Source organism: Petaurus breviceps, unplaced genomic scaffold, assembly GCF_028583685.1.
Source record: "Petaurus breviceps papuanus isolate PSGF00001 unplaced genomic scaffold, PetGlider_PUasm1.0 101, whole genome shotgun sequence".
NCBI lineage: Eukaryota > Metazoa > Chordata > Mammalia > Diprotodontia > Petauridae > Petaurus > Petaurus breviceps.
The window spans coordinates 8,810,173-8,826,224 of NW_027185575.1; the positions used below are offsets into that span (position 1 = coordinate 8,810,173).

The following is a 16,052-nucleotide window of genomic DNA, read 5'->3' on the forward strand; positions in this document are numbered from 1 at the left end:
ATATAGCACCAGTCCTGGAGTCAGGAGGATCTGAGTTCAAATCCAGCCTCAGACACTTAACACTTACTGGCCGTGTGACCTTGGGCAAGTCACTTACCCCCAATTGCCCTGCCTTCCCCCCTCCAAAAAGACAAAAAAAAGAAGAAAGAAAAAGGAAATATAACCCCTCCCTTTCTGTTGCCTAAATGCAAGTACCTTCGATCTGTCGATGATCTCCAGCTTATCCTGTCTATATATTGTTTGTACATAATTGTTTGCACAGTGTTCCCCTCATTAAACTGCAAGCTCCCTGAGGCCATGGCCCCAATTTTTGCCTTTCTTTGTGTCCTCGGAGCTCAGTACAGTGCCTAGCACATGGTAAATGCTAAATAAATATTAACTTTGAGCTGTTATAAATTTCCAAGACAGGTTTTGCCCTGCGGATGAGAGCTGCATCAAAGCCGGCGGGGTTGCCTTGAGAGGTTGTGAGTAGGTCCCTATTATTAGGAGATTCTAGGCAGGGACAGACCACCACCTGTCAGGGATGTTATAGGGGATGGAGCAGGGTGAGGTTCAGGTATAATTCAATTTGCTTTAGATGGCTGTCTGTGGTCCCTTCCAGCTTTGAAGGTCTGTGATTCAGTGAAAGTGGTTTGTAAATCAGTCTTCAAATGCTGGTAAATGAGAAGTGTGATGATGGTGATCTCAGAAACCAAGTGGGTAGTAGATAGAGAGCTAACCTCAGGGGCAGGAAGACGGGTTCAGGTCCTACCACTGACACATACTGGCTTTTGATCTTGGACAAGACTCAGTACCCAAAGCCATTCATTGAATGACTACAAGTGGAAGAGAAAATTGGTTGTTGTCATTTCAGTCATGTATGATTCTTTGTGAGCCCTTTTGAGGTTTTCTTGGCAAAGATACTAGATTGGTTTGCCATTTACTTCTCTAGTTCATTTGACAGATGAGGAAACTGAGGCAAATAGTGTTAAGTGATTTGCCCAGGGTCACACAACTAGAATCTGAGGTCAGATTTGAACTCAGGAAGATGAGTTCCTGAATTCAGGCAAGGTACTCTATGCACTATGGTGCCACATAGCTGCCCAGCAGAGAGGGAGGGCATTGGTAGAGGGAGTATCCTCACTGAGAGCTTTCTACACCTATGAAATCACAGGCCCAGTCTAGAATCAATGTATCACTGTCATTGGGAGTGTGGAGGTGGGGCTCAGGCTCCAGGTTGCATTCATTCTCTTCTAAGGTTACGTTGTATCTCCTCTGCATATATCTTACGCAAACCATAGGAATCCGTCCCAGACCACCTCCTCTTCTCCCTCTAGACTAGTTCTCTTGGTGATGTCTTCAGCTTACTTACACCTTACTTAGATATCTCTTTATCCAGCGCTACCTCCCTCCTGAACTCCAGGCTTTCACCTCCACCTGCCAGGCCTTGTTCCCAGCTTCCAGGTTCCTTCTCTCACTCCTCCCTGCCATATTCTCCCATTAGAATGTAAGGTCATTGAGGCCAGATATTGTCTTGTTTTTTACTTTTGTTTGTATCCTTGTTGCTTAGCACAGTAATTTCTTAATAAAGAAATTAGTATAAGGGGCGGCCAGGTGGCTCATCGAGTAAGGCTCCAGTGTCGGGATGACCTGGATCAAATCCGGGCTCAGATACTCCTAGCACCACACCTAGAAATAACTGGCTGTGTAACCTTGAGCAAGTTACTTAACTCCGATTGCTTTAAAAAAAAAAAAAAAGAAATTAGTATATCTTAATTGCCAGCATAGTAATCACTCAATAAATGTTTGCTTCCTTCCTTCCTATTGGACATCTCAAACTGGATGTCCCATAGATGTCTTAAACTCAGCATGTACAAAACTGAACTTACCATCTTTCTCCTTAAACCCTTCCTTCTTCCTAACTTCCCTATTATTGTCGAGAATTCCCCTAGTCACCCAGGCATGCAATCCTACAACATCTCACTCCCTCTCACCCCACCTCCCCATAGCCAATCTGTGGCCAAGACCTGTCAATTCTAATTCTCCCTTTGTAGCATCCTTCAAGTATGCCCCCTTTGCTCTTCTGACACTGCTTCCACCCTGATGTAGACTGTCATCTTCTGGACTGCTGCAATAGCCTACGGGTGAGTTGGCCTGCCTCAGGTCTCTCCTCACTCAAGTCCATCCTCCTCTCAACTGTCAAATAGATCATCCTAAAGAGAAGGTCTGACTAATATGGAAATGTTTTACATGATTGTACATGTGTAACCTATATCAGATTGTTTACCGTCTCAGGAGATTGGGGGGAGGGATAAAATTTGGAACTCAAAACTTTAAAAAAAAAAAAGCTACAAATGTTAAAAAAATTTTTTTAACAGGTAATTGGAGAAAAATGAAATATTTTTTAAAAAGTAGGTCTGACCATGTCTCACACACATACACACACACACACACACCCTTCTATTCAATAAATTCTAGTGGTTCCTTATTACATCTAGAATCCTCTGGCTTTTAAACCCTTCATAAACTCAGGTCTTCCTGACTCCATATCCAGAACTTTATCAAGTGTGCCATTTAGCCGACTATTCTGAGCATGAGGGCATGTGGTCTTTTTAGGAATATAATAGGAGAGGCACTTAATAACTGTTCAAGTAGCATAATTTTTCTGAGCCTTAGTTTCCTCATTTGTAAAAGGGGGATGATGATGGCACCTGCCTCCTACTGCTGTTGTAAGGATCAAATTAAATCATCGATGGAAAGTGTTTTGTTGGCTTTGAGTTCTAAGAGAATGCTAGCTATCATTCTTGTTGTATGGCTGGGGCTAAGATCAAGAATGTGGGAGGATGGTCTAGAGCAGAGATGTCAAAGCATAGTACCAGCAACACTCCTGAGAAAGGCCCTAACCAGATTAAAATGTAATTGGGAAGTATTTACCCAAATCAATGAATTCAGTAGAATACAGCTAATGTTCATAAGAGTTTTCTAAGTCAACACACAGTTCACAGGGGTCCTTATATAGGATTTAATGACCCCTGTTTCTGTTGGGGTCAGGAGCATGGGGAAGGAGAGAACTGTGGTTGGGATCAAAACCACAGTCAGGAGAGGGATTCCAGAAGCTCCTAGTGGACCTGGGATGATGTGGCCAGAGGACTAGGTCCAGGGCGCTCAGGGCTAGGCAGGAGTCAGAAAGAAGAAGGTCTGAGCTTTTGTCTCATGGAGATTGTTGGGTTTTAGTCTCCTCTGGATAGGGTGTGGGGGGCTGTGTCCCAGTGGGGGCTCCAGTCAGCCCCTATGATGAAACTAGTGCAGCTGGGAGCCAGCCCCAGGGAAGATAAATGTGCAGGTCTCCAGTACATAATCCAACATTTCCTCCTCTCTGTTCCCATTATCCAGGGCACTTTGCAGCTGGCTGGGAAATTAGCTGTCAGCATGGTAATTCATGAAGGTCAGCAGAGCACCGACGGTGACCGACCAGTCATGGTTAGCCAGGTGACAGCTTCCAGACCCCGGCCCCTTCCTTATCTGACCCTCTCTCCTCTTCCACAGGAGTGGCTGAGTCGGTTTGGTTACCTGCCCCCGCCAGACCCCGTGACAGGGCAGCTGCAGACCCAGGAGGAGCTGGCCAAGGCCATTGCAGCTATGCAACGATTTGGGGGCTTGGAGGCCACCGGTGTCCTCGGTCAGTACCACCAGGGCTGGGTCAAGGGCCACAGGCTGGGAAGGGGAAGCCAGAAGATGGGAAAGGGAGGTTGGGCTCAGCTGAGATAGTCACCACTCAGCCCAAATTGACTTGATCTCTCTGCCCCGCACATGTCCTTCCCAGACACATCCTAGCGCCTGGATCGTGGAAGCCCCGTAACCACCTGCATGGGTCAGCTCAAAGGCTAGAACTCCTATTTCAGGGGAGTTTTCAGAAGCCTGATTCCATATGATCAGAGATAGAGTCGGAAGGGACCTCAGAGACCATTCGGTCCATTGCTACCATTTTACACAGTAGGAAGCCGAGCCCTAGAAAGTTTAAAGAATTGGCCTGAGAACATACAAGTAGTAAGTATTAGAAATGAGATTTGAACCTCACTCAACTGATTCAAGAACCAGTATTCTTTCCACTGTACCCAGGTCACTTTCCTTATCTGCTAGGTTCCAGTCTTGTGCCCCTCAATCACAGTGCACCCAGTTCAAGGTCCTAGAAGCTGACTTTGCCCCTGATGTGTGACCTATTAGAACGTGAGTCCCATGAGGACAGGGACTGTATTTTGCCTTTCTCTCCATCCCCTGCATGTAGGCACCCTTAGGTAGCTAGCACACACAGTACCTGAAGTCAAGAAGACCTGAGTTCAAACCCAGGCTCATAGATAGTTACTAGCTGTATGACTTGTATAAGTCACTTGATCTCCATCTCCCTCAGTTGTCTCATCTGTGAAAGGGGGATAATTATAATGGTATCTACATCCCAGGATTGTTGTGAGGATGAAATGAGATAATAACTGTAAGGCACTTAGCCCAGTGCCTAGCACATAGTAGGCCCTTTTATGTTTGTTTGTTGACTTAGCACAGTACCTCAAAGATAGTGAGCAATTAATAAGTGCTTGTTGACCGACTAACTAACCTGCACATAACTGTGGGATAGAAATCCCCAGGGTAGAGCCATTGGCCTGATGGCCCAGCAGGATGACCTCCCATTAAGAGGATGGAAGGGAGAAAGATACTTCTGCTCATTAAAGGCTCACTTCGACATGCTGCCATGCCAGAATACTGTTAACTGTCATTATTTCTGAGAGCGGAGATGAATCAGGCTGTTCTTGAGCAGCTCATTACCTCCTGCTGCCCTGGTACCCCCTTCTCCTTCCACACCTCCACAACCAGCCTGGAGTTTAGACTGAGGCAAGCTGGACACCCAGCCAGGAAAGCAAGAAAGAGTCCTCCTTTCCCTCAGGTGCACCACAAAAGAGGCAAGATCCTGGGCTCTTAACTCCACTCCTCTCCAAGCTCCTGGCCCCTGCCTCAGTGCTCCCTTCTGCCCCCCTGTAGCAGCCGCCAGTAGAGATGGAGATTCCAGCTACAGACACATTGACACCTTGGCTGTAACATATCACAACCCACCTCTTTTCTTTAACACCACAAAAGCACACACTCCACCAAGAAAGTTTGATATAATCTAAAGGACACTGACTTTGGAGTCATAGGACCTGGATTCAAATCCTGCCTCTGTCACTTACTGCCCATATGACATCAGACAAGATATTTCACTTTCCAGGCCTCCGTTTCCTCATCTGTAAAATAAGGGAATTGACCTAGGTAAACTCAGAGGTCCCTTCCAGCTTCAGATCCAGGATCCCAAGAAGGATTTCAGCAATTCAGGTGATTCCTCCAGTGGGGGAAGCTCCCAACTTCTCCAGGCCTTATTTTTTTTATAAGCAACCATCACCAAAAAAAAAAAAAATCAGTTCTTGGCAGGCAGCCCTTGTGTGGAGCCCTCTGCCCTTAGCCAGACTGGTTCTCAGACCATGCTGGAAGCCTTTCCGGTTTGCAAGGGCCTGCCAGGGCTTGTGCCTCATTGTCAAAGCTTCTAAGAATCATGATGAGGCACTTTTAATTTTTTTTTTCCTGAGACAAAGTTTAATACATACACAGCTTTATGTACAATGAAGCATCACACCATGTAGGGCATTTACTATAATTTTATATATTTGGATACTTTTGAAACACTTCTGGCTACAAAACAGAACATAAAAAAATAAACAGGAATATATTCAATCCTTTAAAATGTGATATGATAAAGCCTGTAAAGTACTATTCTTTTCAATACTTCAAAAGATATTTATGTACATATGCAAATCTATTTCTATACAAGTAACATCACAAAGGATCACACCTCCATATACTTAAAGTATTATCTTGCATAAGACTATTATCATTTTTATACACGTAAGATATTTTTCTAGTTCTATAACAATGCAATTTCTAGTCCAATCAAGGAAATTCAACCACAAAGTTGCCATTGCCCCACAATTAAACATAAACCTACCCCCTTTGTGATAGGGGTGTTTCTGAAAAATTTATCTTCATAAAAATGTCCCAATTAGTGAAAAATCAATGGCTATTGCTCCCTAGCAAAATACGGGAAGCTCAGTATTGAAGTGGAGAGAGTGCCAAGCCTGGAGTCAATAAGACTTATCTTCCTGAGTTCAAATCCAGCCTCAGACACTTACAAGCTGTGTGACCCTGGGCAAGTCACTGTTTGCCTCAGTTTCCTCATCTATAAAATGGGTGGGAGGAGGAAAAGGCAAACCACTCCAGTATCTTTGCCAAGAAAACCACAAATGGGGTCACAGAGAGTTGGATACAACTGAACAACAAACTCAGCAAAATTACTTAGTTCACTAAATTGATATATAGACTATCACTGCAATCAAAGCAAACAAACACACAGTGGTATTTAGATGTAAAATCTAAGGAAAATACAGTAAACAAGAAGGGGAAAGCATTACCAAATATGTATTCTTGGATCACACTCCTTGTTTAGTGTTGTTTTCTCTTTTTTTGTTGTTGTATCTGACTGTTCATGACCCCATTTGGGGTCTTCTTGGCAAAGATGCTGGAGTGGTTTACCATTTCCTTCTGCCCATTTTACAGATGAGGAAACTGAGACAAACAGGGTAAAGTGACTTGCCCAGGGTCACACAGCTAATAAGTGTCTAAGGCCAGATTTGAGCTCAGGTCTTTCTGACTCCAGGCTTGGCACTCTATCTATCTAGCAGCTCATTCATTTAATTTACCATTCATCTATATTCAAGTCATTTTGAGCTTGGAAGAAGACACGTCCAGATTGGCATAGTGCCTCATACCCTCTGATAATATATTCTCTGCCCCAAGATTTCAGGTAACATCTATAAGGATCTTGAATGAGGTAAAGATATCTTAAATACAGTATGGGTTAACATTCCTGAATTGAGCAACCAAGTTCTGGAACACTCCCCTTATCCTGGAGTGAAGCAAAGGGATCTCCTTCCTTCCCCCAGTATTAAGCTTTCCTCAGTGGAGAAGGGTGCCCCTGAGCACTTTGGGTGGATGGGGAGGCCATGGTGTGAACCAAACAAGGGTTAAATTTGGTTATTTTTCTTTATCTATTCACCTAATGAAGGGTCTTTCCCACCCTGTGTCCTGACTTATCACACATCTTTCTAAGAGGCATTTCCCAAGAGTCTGGAAAGAGTTTTAGAGAAAAATATCATTGCTTAATATTTTCAGTCTCGCTATTATCAATCAATCAAAAAAACATTTATTAAATGCCTATTATGTGTATGTGCTAAGATAAGCACTGGGGATATAAAAAGAGTAAAAAGACAGTCCCTGCCCTCAAGGAGCTTACAATATAATGGGGGAAACAACACGCAAACAAATACATACAAGCAAGTTATATACAGGGTAAGTAGGAAATGATTAAGAAAAGTTGGGGAAGCTTTCTTGTAGAAGGTGGGATTTCAGTTGGAACTTAAAGGAACCCAGTGAGGTCAGTAGGCAGAGCAGAGGAGGGAGAGGATCTAGGCATAGGGGCAGCAGAGAGAATATCCAGAATTAAGAGATGGAGTGCCTTGTTTTTGGAATAGCCAGGAGCCCAGAATTTGAACTCACGTCTTCCTGATTCCAAGCCCACTCCTCTATTCACTACTTGACCTACTTGCCTCTGAGCTTAAAGTTGATAGTTTGATATAGTTCTGCCATTCCTGCCTTCTTAGAGAGGAGATTATTCCATACTAGCGTTGGCTGAAGGAGTTGGGTTCCTGGAGAAGGTTGGGGGCACTACCTTCAAGGACTTAAAGAGATGTCATAAGGAAGATGTGGAAGAAAGGAAGGGAGGGACACAAACCACTCAATTTTCTGTGAACTTAAGGATGTCCCTTCCCCTTTTTGGTCCTCAGTTTCCCCATCTGTAAAATGAGAGGATTGGACTAGATGACCTTTAAGGTCTCTGCCCACTCAAAGGCTCTATAAATCCATCCTATGATTCTACCAATGAGTTCTTCATCTCTACGTAAAGAAATATCGACAGATATAGAGATATACTTCTAGGTGAAATCTGTCTTTATAAATAGGGATATTCTCTCCCTTCTGAACGTCCTCAGGGATCCATTGATTTTCTCCAAGGCTCTCTGCTCACCAGGACTCTGACAACTTTATTAGCTTGAAATAAGGTGTCTTCCTTCATACAGAGCCTGTCTTCCTCACTAGCTTTACTGGCTTTGCTTCAGGCCTCTTCAGACCAAAGCTAGGGGCTTCTTCCTGAGGCTGGGGCTTCTCCTTCCCTCCCTCCTGGGAGGGCAGTGAGTGTATCCACTGATGGAATAAAAATAGCTGATGCCCATATAGTGCATACATTATCATCTCACCGGGCTTCGCCACAGCCAAGTGAGGTGGGTCCTATGGGTATTATTTTTATTGGCAGTTAGGTGGCACCATAGTTGATAAAGTGCCGGGCCTGGAGTCAGGAAGACTAGTGTTCCTAAATTCAAATCTGGCCTCAGACTGTCCCTAGCTGTGTGAACCTGGGAAAGTCACTTCACCTTTTGTGCCTTAGTTTCCTCATGTGTAAAATGAGCTGGAGAAGGAAATAGCAAACCATTCCAGTATCTCTGCCAAGAAAACCCCAAATGGAATCACAAAGACACAACAGAAAAAATAAACAGCTGAAATACATGAGTAAATGTGAAGTCCGGTGCCTAGCCTAGGGTCACATAGCTCATAAGTATGCCAAAGCCAGGATTCAAACTCAGGTCTCTCCAACACACAAACACGATTTTCGCTGCCTTTCAAGGATGACCCACCAGCTCCAGAGTTTCTTGACCTACATTGCCAATAGGAAGCTTTGGATTTGCTGGTTGCAGGGAGAGAGGCCTGTAATTGAGACACTTACAACAAGCCAATAGCTCCCCTGACCAATTCCTGCCCACATAGCAGAACGGCTCCTTGTCTGGAGGGACCATCAAAATCATTTCTCTAGGTAAATGCTGAGTCCGCTTTCCTCCAGGAAAAAAGGCAGATCCTTGAATAATAATGAAGCCAGCCATAGAAGTAAAAATAATAAAATAAAAATGACAGCTTACCTTAAGGTCTGAGAAATCCCTTTTCCTCGAAATATCCCTGTGAGAAAGGTCATGCTGAGTATTATTATATCCATTTGACAGAGGAGGTAATTGAGGGTCTGAGAAGTTATATGACTGACCCACTGCCTCTGATGAGCAGCAAAGACAGTATAGAGACAGGGTTCTTGTCTCCCAGTCCAAGGCCTATGTTGCATTCCATTGATAGTCCCACTCCCCCCTCAGCCCCAAGCCAGCTCACCTTCCTTAGTCATGTATTCCTTGTTCAGGTCATTTCCCCTTGATGTCTTCCTTTACAAAAGAAAAAGGAAGTGGGGCAGCTAGGCTAGCTAGACTAAAATGGTGGTTTATTATAAATATCACATTATTCATATCAAGAAAAGGGAAATAGGGGCAGCCACATGGAGAAGTGAATAGAACACCAGCCCTGGAGTCGGGAGGACCTGAGTTCAAATCTGACCTCAGACACTTAACACTTACTAGCCATGTGACCTTGGGCAAGTCACTTAACTCCAATTGCCCTGCCATCCCCCACTCCAAAAAGCTAAATAAATACATAAATAAAATACTTAATTAAAAAAAGGAAGAAACTGGTCTAGATAACCTCTGAGATCTCTCCCAACTTTAAATCTATGCTCACTCCTATGACCTCTGTGAGCCTTGAATTTGGGGGGAAGGGGGTTTGGAGTTAAGTGACTTGCCCAGGGTCACACAGCTAGTAAGTATCTAAGGCCACATTTGAACTCAGGTCCTCCTGACTAGGGCCTGTACTTTATCCACTGGGCTTGATCCTCAGTTTCACTCTATAAATAAGGAGGGTTGGACTCAGTGACCCCAGGTCCCTTTCAATTCTAAATCTATAATGTAGCCAGGCAGTGAAATGAATATCACTCTGGGCCCAGACTCAGGATGTACTGCGTTCAAATCCAGCCTCAGACACTTACTTAATTAGTTGTATGACCCTGGGCAAATCACTTCACCTTTGTTTGCCTAAATGTCCTCATCTGTGAAACGGGAAAATAACACCTCCCTCCCATGGCTGTTATGAGGATCCAATGAGATCATAGTTTTGTGACCCTGGGTAAGTCACTTAACCTCTGTCTACCTTAGTTTTCTCAACTATAAAATGGGGATAATAATAGCAGCTACTTCCCAGGGTTGTTGCTAAAATGAAATCAGATTATATTAGTAAAATACTTTGCAAGCCTAAAAGCACTATATAAATACTAACCATTTACTGTTATGATCCTATGACCTTTATTAGCCTCAGTTTCCCTCTGTAAAATAAGGGGATTATCCTACATGGTCTTTGAGGTCCCTCCTAGCTGTACATCTAGGCTTCTCTGTTCCTACTCCACAGATTTTGATGCCTGGCCCCATCCAATCCCTGGATCTGGGAGCCCAGCGGATTCCTAATTAAATCTCTATCCTTTCCTTCCAAACTTCTCCTAAGCTCCTGCAGGAACAGCCCCAGCCATGGTTCACTGCCTCCTGGTTTGCTGTTGGGGTTTTGCAAAGATGAGGAAGGAAAAAGTTCATTACCCTGCTCCTTGTAAATTGTATCTTTTAATTAATTTGCTTTAAAAGTTGCATTCCAGTGGGCTTTGTTAATACTCTCTCAACATAGACCTTTAGGAAATGATTGCCCTAAGTGCACAGAGTGAACTCCAAGCTCTGTCTGGCTTTGACCTTCCCCAGAAATCTGGGGTGATTAGAGGAAGCAGGGGTCAGGGAACTAGAGAGAGGGGGGACAGGGGTGGGGACAAAGAGGGAGTCAGGCTTCAATGCTGGGGGCCCTGCTTTCCATGAGCTACTCCTGGAGAGTGGGAATGGAAAGGGTATTGAGTCTAGGGGAGGCAACTTGACAGAGAGGATAGAAGGCTTGACCTTGGGGTTAAAAAGATCTGGGTTCAAATACCACCACTGACACTGACTTTCTAGGTGACCACAGGCAAGTCACTTAATCTCTTAGGTGCTGGTTTCACCTTCTTTAAAATGCCTAGAGAACCTTTCTCTCAGAGAGATGTGAATCCATCGATTTGCAAACTTGAAAACACTTTAGAAATGTTCTTTTTTTTTTTTAACTCAGAGGACCAGGGTTCAAATTCCAGTTCTGCCACTTCTGGCCTGTGCAACCCTGAGCTAGTTCATTTTTAGGTCCTCACTGTCCTCTCCTATAAAATGAGAGGACTGGCCTGGAGGATCCCAAAGGTCCCTTGAGCATCTCCTACCCCAGGCGGACCAGACAGGGCTGATGAAGCTTGCAAGGGTGGGTTAGGCTAACTCACTGTGGCACCAAGCACAGGGCTGTCAGTGGTGCAGAACAGACCCCTGTCCTCAGGGCTGTTTTAGCACGCCTGGGCCAGATAGACACGTCAATCCCAGATTGCAAAGGTAAGGGCTAGAATGTTGGAATCTACTCCAGGAAGAAGGGAAGGTGCTCAGGAGAGGGGAAAGGCTGCATGAAGCAAAAGGATAGGGAAAGAACCCCTGAGCCCACACGGGTGGAAAGAGCCAGTTGGGGAACTGAGGAAGTTCCTGGGCTCCTGACCCCTGAGCTCTCCTCCCCACCACTTCCACATAGATGAGGCCACTCTACAGCTGATGAAGACGCCACGCTGCTCACTGCCAGACCTGGCTATCCCTGGCGCCCGGAGAAAGAGGAACACCCCCGCCCTAACCAAATGGAGCAAGCGAAATCTGTCCTGGAGGTATGTGCATCCTGATGCCAGCCTGGGCTTCTCCTCGGCTGCCCCCTCCCCAAGGAAGGGGGTCTAAGCCACAGCAGGAGACATGGATGGTGGTGTGGTCTTTCATGAGCCCCACTGCCATCTGGGGGCTGGAGGTATCTGTATTTCTCTGTGGGAATGTATCTTCTGGCAACTAGAAGGTGTGATGGATAGAGCACTAGGCCTGGGATCAGGAACAACTGAGTTCAAATCCAGCTTCAGACACTGGTGACCCTGGGCAAGTCATTTAACCTTTGCCTCAGTTTCCTCATCTGTATTAAGGAATAATAATCGCACCTACTTCCCATGGTTACCATAAGGATCAAATAAGACAATATCTGTAAAATGGTGATCATAGTGCTTGGTACATAGTAGATGGTATGTAAATGTTAATTATGATCTATCATCATTATCTGTGCCGTTCCACTTGCATGTCTCTGGGGGTCCATCTTTCTAGTCATGGCCTTACATAGGTGTGGGTATGTGTTTATCTGTGTCCCTGTCTGCATGTCTCTGGGTGTGTCTGTCCAGCCATCTCTGTCCTCAAACCCTCCACCACCAAGCCCTCACAACAGCTGTCCCAGCCTCATCCCGAGGTCACGCATCCCCCTCAGCCCTTTCCTTCCATCCGTCAGACCTTCGAGGCTTCATCAACCCTTCTCTCCTTCTTCTTTCCAGTCACAAAATAAGACATTTCTCACCAAGACTGATCCCTCTGCCTTGTAACTTCAATCTCCCTCCCTCCTTCCTCTTTCAGAACCCTACTCCATCAATCAGCTTCTCTCCTTCAGGCATATTCAATCTCTCCACTGGCTCCTTCCCTTCAGCCTATAAACAAGCTAAGGTTTCTCCAATCCTTAAAAAAAAAAGGGGGGGGTGAGGGGTTGAGGCAGCCAGGAGGTGCAGTGAATAGAGCACTGGCCCTGGAGTCAGAAGGACCTGAGTTCAAATCTGACCTCAGCCACTTGACACACTTACTAGCTGTTTGACTTTGGGCAAGTCACTTAACCCCAATTGCCTTGCCTTCCCTCCTCCAAAAACAATCCCATTGATCCCATTCAACTAACAGCCCAGGTCTCTTCATTCCCTTCACTGACAAAACTTTTAGAAAGGTTGTCTACACCTGATGCCTCCTCTTTCTCACTACCCACTTTCTCCTCAACCCATTGCAAACTGAAACCGGTCTCTCAAAGTTCACTGATGACCCAACCAACAGTTCCAATGTTTTGTTTTGTTTTGTTTAGTCTTTGTCCTCTTTGATCTCTTTGCAGTTTGGGCCCCTGTTGACCACCCACTCCTACCCAATATTCTCTCACCCTTGACTTTACAGATACCATCCTCTCCTGATTCTTTTCTGTAGTACAGTGGAGAGAAAGCTAATTCTAGAATTTGAGGTTCTAGGTCCCACTTCTACCTATTAGACTCTCTTGGGTCTCAGTTCCCTTGCTGTAAAATAAGAGGACTGGACCCAATGGCCTTTGGAATCTTCTCCAGCTCTGAATGGATGATCTTCTTGTAATGTCTGTCTCTATTCCCTATTAGAATGTGAGCTACTTGAGGGCAGGGACTGACTCAACTCCAACATTGTAATCTCCCTATTTACTACTACTGTGCCTGGCTCATAGTGTGTCCTCAATAGGATTGGATTATAATTATTCAATGATGCCTGCTGAAAACATAAGAGGGGTGGGGGTGGAGAGAATGGGATTGACATCTGTCTTCAAAGATGGAAGAAGGCTGAGGCCTGCTCCGCTTGACCTCAGAGGACAAAACTAGGAACCAGGAGGAAGGGAAAGGACACAGAGCCAAGTTTAGGCTCAATGGCTGTTATTCCTAATGTTAAGAGCTACTGCAGTGGAATGAACAGCCTTAGAACTCCTTCTTATTAATAGCTAGCATTTATATAGCACTTTAAGGTTGACACAACACTGTGCAAATATTAAGGATGGCTAGATGGCTCAGGGGATAGAGAGCCAGGCCTGGAGTCAGGAAGACCTGAGTTCAAATTTAGACACAGACACCTAGCTATGTGACCCTGGGCAAGTCACTTAACCCTGTTGGCCTCAATTGTAAAATGAGCCAGAGAAGGAAATGCCAACCTCTCTGGTATCTTTGCCAAGAAAACCCCAAATGGGGTCACAGAGAGTTGGATACCACTCAACAAAGTGCAAATATATCATATTTCATCTTCACAACTACCCTGAGAGGTCGATGCTGCTATTACCCCCATTTTGCAAATGAGAAAACTGAGGGAGACAGAAGTTAACAACCCTGAGAGGCAGGCGCCCCCATTTTACCCCCATTATTACTCCCATTTTGCAAATGAAAAAACTAAAGCTGACAGAAATTAAATGACTTGCCCAGGGACACACAGCTAGGTTGTTTCTGAGGCCAGATTTGAACTCAGGTCTTCTTAAATCCAGGTCCAGTGAACTACCTAGCTCCCTACTATTGCTAGAGGCTTTCAGGCAGAGGCTGAATGATAAATACATGTTGGGTACAATATAGATGAGATTCTTGAGGTCAAGGACTATTTTACCTTTGCCTTCATATCACCATCCCCTGGCGACAGGGCTTGGCCCAGAGCAAGCCTGTAATAAATACTTGGTGATAGGCTAATTGATATATATTGATCAATCGCCCTTCCAACACTCAGACTGGAGGATTTTGTGTCTGTTTTTGTATCTTACCTCCTGCCTTTGGGCAAGGATCCCATCTCATCTAAACTTCATCTCCCCCACAATCCAAATGTATCTTGCAAAGTGATCTCTGTATATAAGGTGGCTTAATAACTGTTGGTTGGTTGAGTGAATGACTGAATGATTGTGTGTGTGTGTGTGTGTGTGTGTGTGTGTGTGTGTGTGTGTGTGTGTGTGTGTGTGTGTGTGTGTGTAGGGCTAGCTCCTTACGACTATAGTCGTTGATTACAAAGGCATTTGGGGCAGGTGAAATTTGCCTTGGAGAATTTGGACCTAGTTTCTTCCCTTGGTGACTTGGGACAGGAAGAAACTAATACTGAATCAGTGAATGTGGTTTCATTTGGGGGAAGTGGGGAGAGAAGGGGGAGGGGAAGGGGAAGGAAGAATCTAAATGTTCTCCAGCCCCATTCCTCCTCTGCAGCCCTTTCTTAGAAGAGAGGCTCAGCCTGGCCTCAAATAATCTCAACTACTTAGACCCCATTGCCTCCTTCCTTAGGATTCAGCACGCCATCCCACAGCCCTTTGTGGGTCAGCCAGTCTTGAAGTTCAAAGTAGCCCCTTGAGACCCTTTTCCTCTGAGTGTCTCCTCAGGCCTCAGACCTTTGAAGATTCCTGGCTTCCCAGCATAGGTTCCCTCAGGCCACAGCCCTCCCACGGTATCTGCCAAATGATGACTGCACAGGCCTGACTGAGACCCTTGGAAGCCAACACATTCATTAGGTGTAGCTGCATTAAATTAATCTGGAAATGGAAAACTTTGAGTGAAAGCCAGAGGAAGGACAGAGCAGGCAATCATCCAAAGGTGTCAGGAAGCAGCTTATTAAGGCCAGGCCTGATTCCCTTCCCACCTGGAGGAGACTCCACCCCTGAGAGGGGAAGGGGCCTCTGATAGAAAGTGATCCATGGATCAAGGGAGGCCTGCTCTGTGGAAGGACCCTGGGGCAATAGGCACTGCGCAAGTGAGCTCAGGTCCCAGCTGTGCCACTACCTTGCTTTATGCTGGCCTTATTTTCTTCATCCATACAATGGGAGAGTTGGACTGGAATGGTCTTCATGGTCCCTTCCAGCTCCAAAATCTTATTAGCTCTTTCCCAGTGCCTAAGACCATGGAAACTCAGCCTCTTTGGTTCAGTAGAAAGAGAGCTGGACCTGACTTCAAATCCTGACTGCCATTTACTACCTGTGTGACTTGGGGAGAATCATCTAACCTCTCTGGCCTTCAGTTTCCTCAACTATAAAATGAGGGGTATTGAACTGATCAAAACTCCCTTCCAACTCTAAACCTATGATCCTCTTAGGAAGAGAATGAATGAATAGGCATTTATTAAACATATTATGTATCAGATGCTGTACTTGGCACTAAGCAGACAAATACAAGCAAACAAGATAGTCCTGCCCTCAGAAAGTTTACATTCTAATAGAAGAAGACATCACATTTAGAAGAGTGGTAGCCAAAGAGGAGTGTTTTGGACCAGGAGGTCAGAGGAATTGAAGTCATTGGGTCACTGATTAATATGACCCAATGGGATGTTCTGCCTCAGGAA

The 16,052-nt window shown here is 45.0% G+C and overlaps 1 protein-coding gene across 1 annotated transcript in view; it reads left to right on the top strand.

Annotated features, from left to right (window-relative positions):
• The window catches only part of LOC138159129 (matrix metalloproteinase-17-like), a 66,026-nt gene that overhangs the window by 28,555 nt on the left and 21,419 nt on the right, over window positions 1-16,052 (top strand). Inside the window, exons 2-3 of the mRNA XM_069085432.1 lie at window positions 3,526-3,658; window positions 11,665-11,791. Coding sequence (XP_068941533.1) covers window positions 3,526-3,658; window positions 11,665-11,791 — 260 coding nt within the window. The remainder of the gene's footprint in view (window positions 1-3,525; window positions 3,659-11,664; window positions 11,792-16,052) is intronic.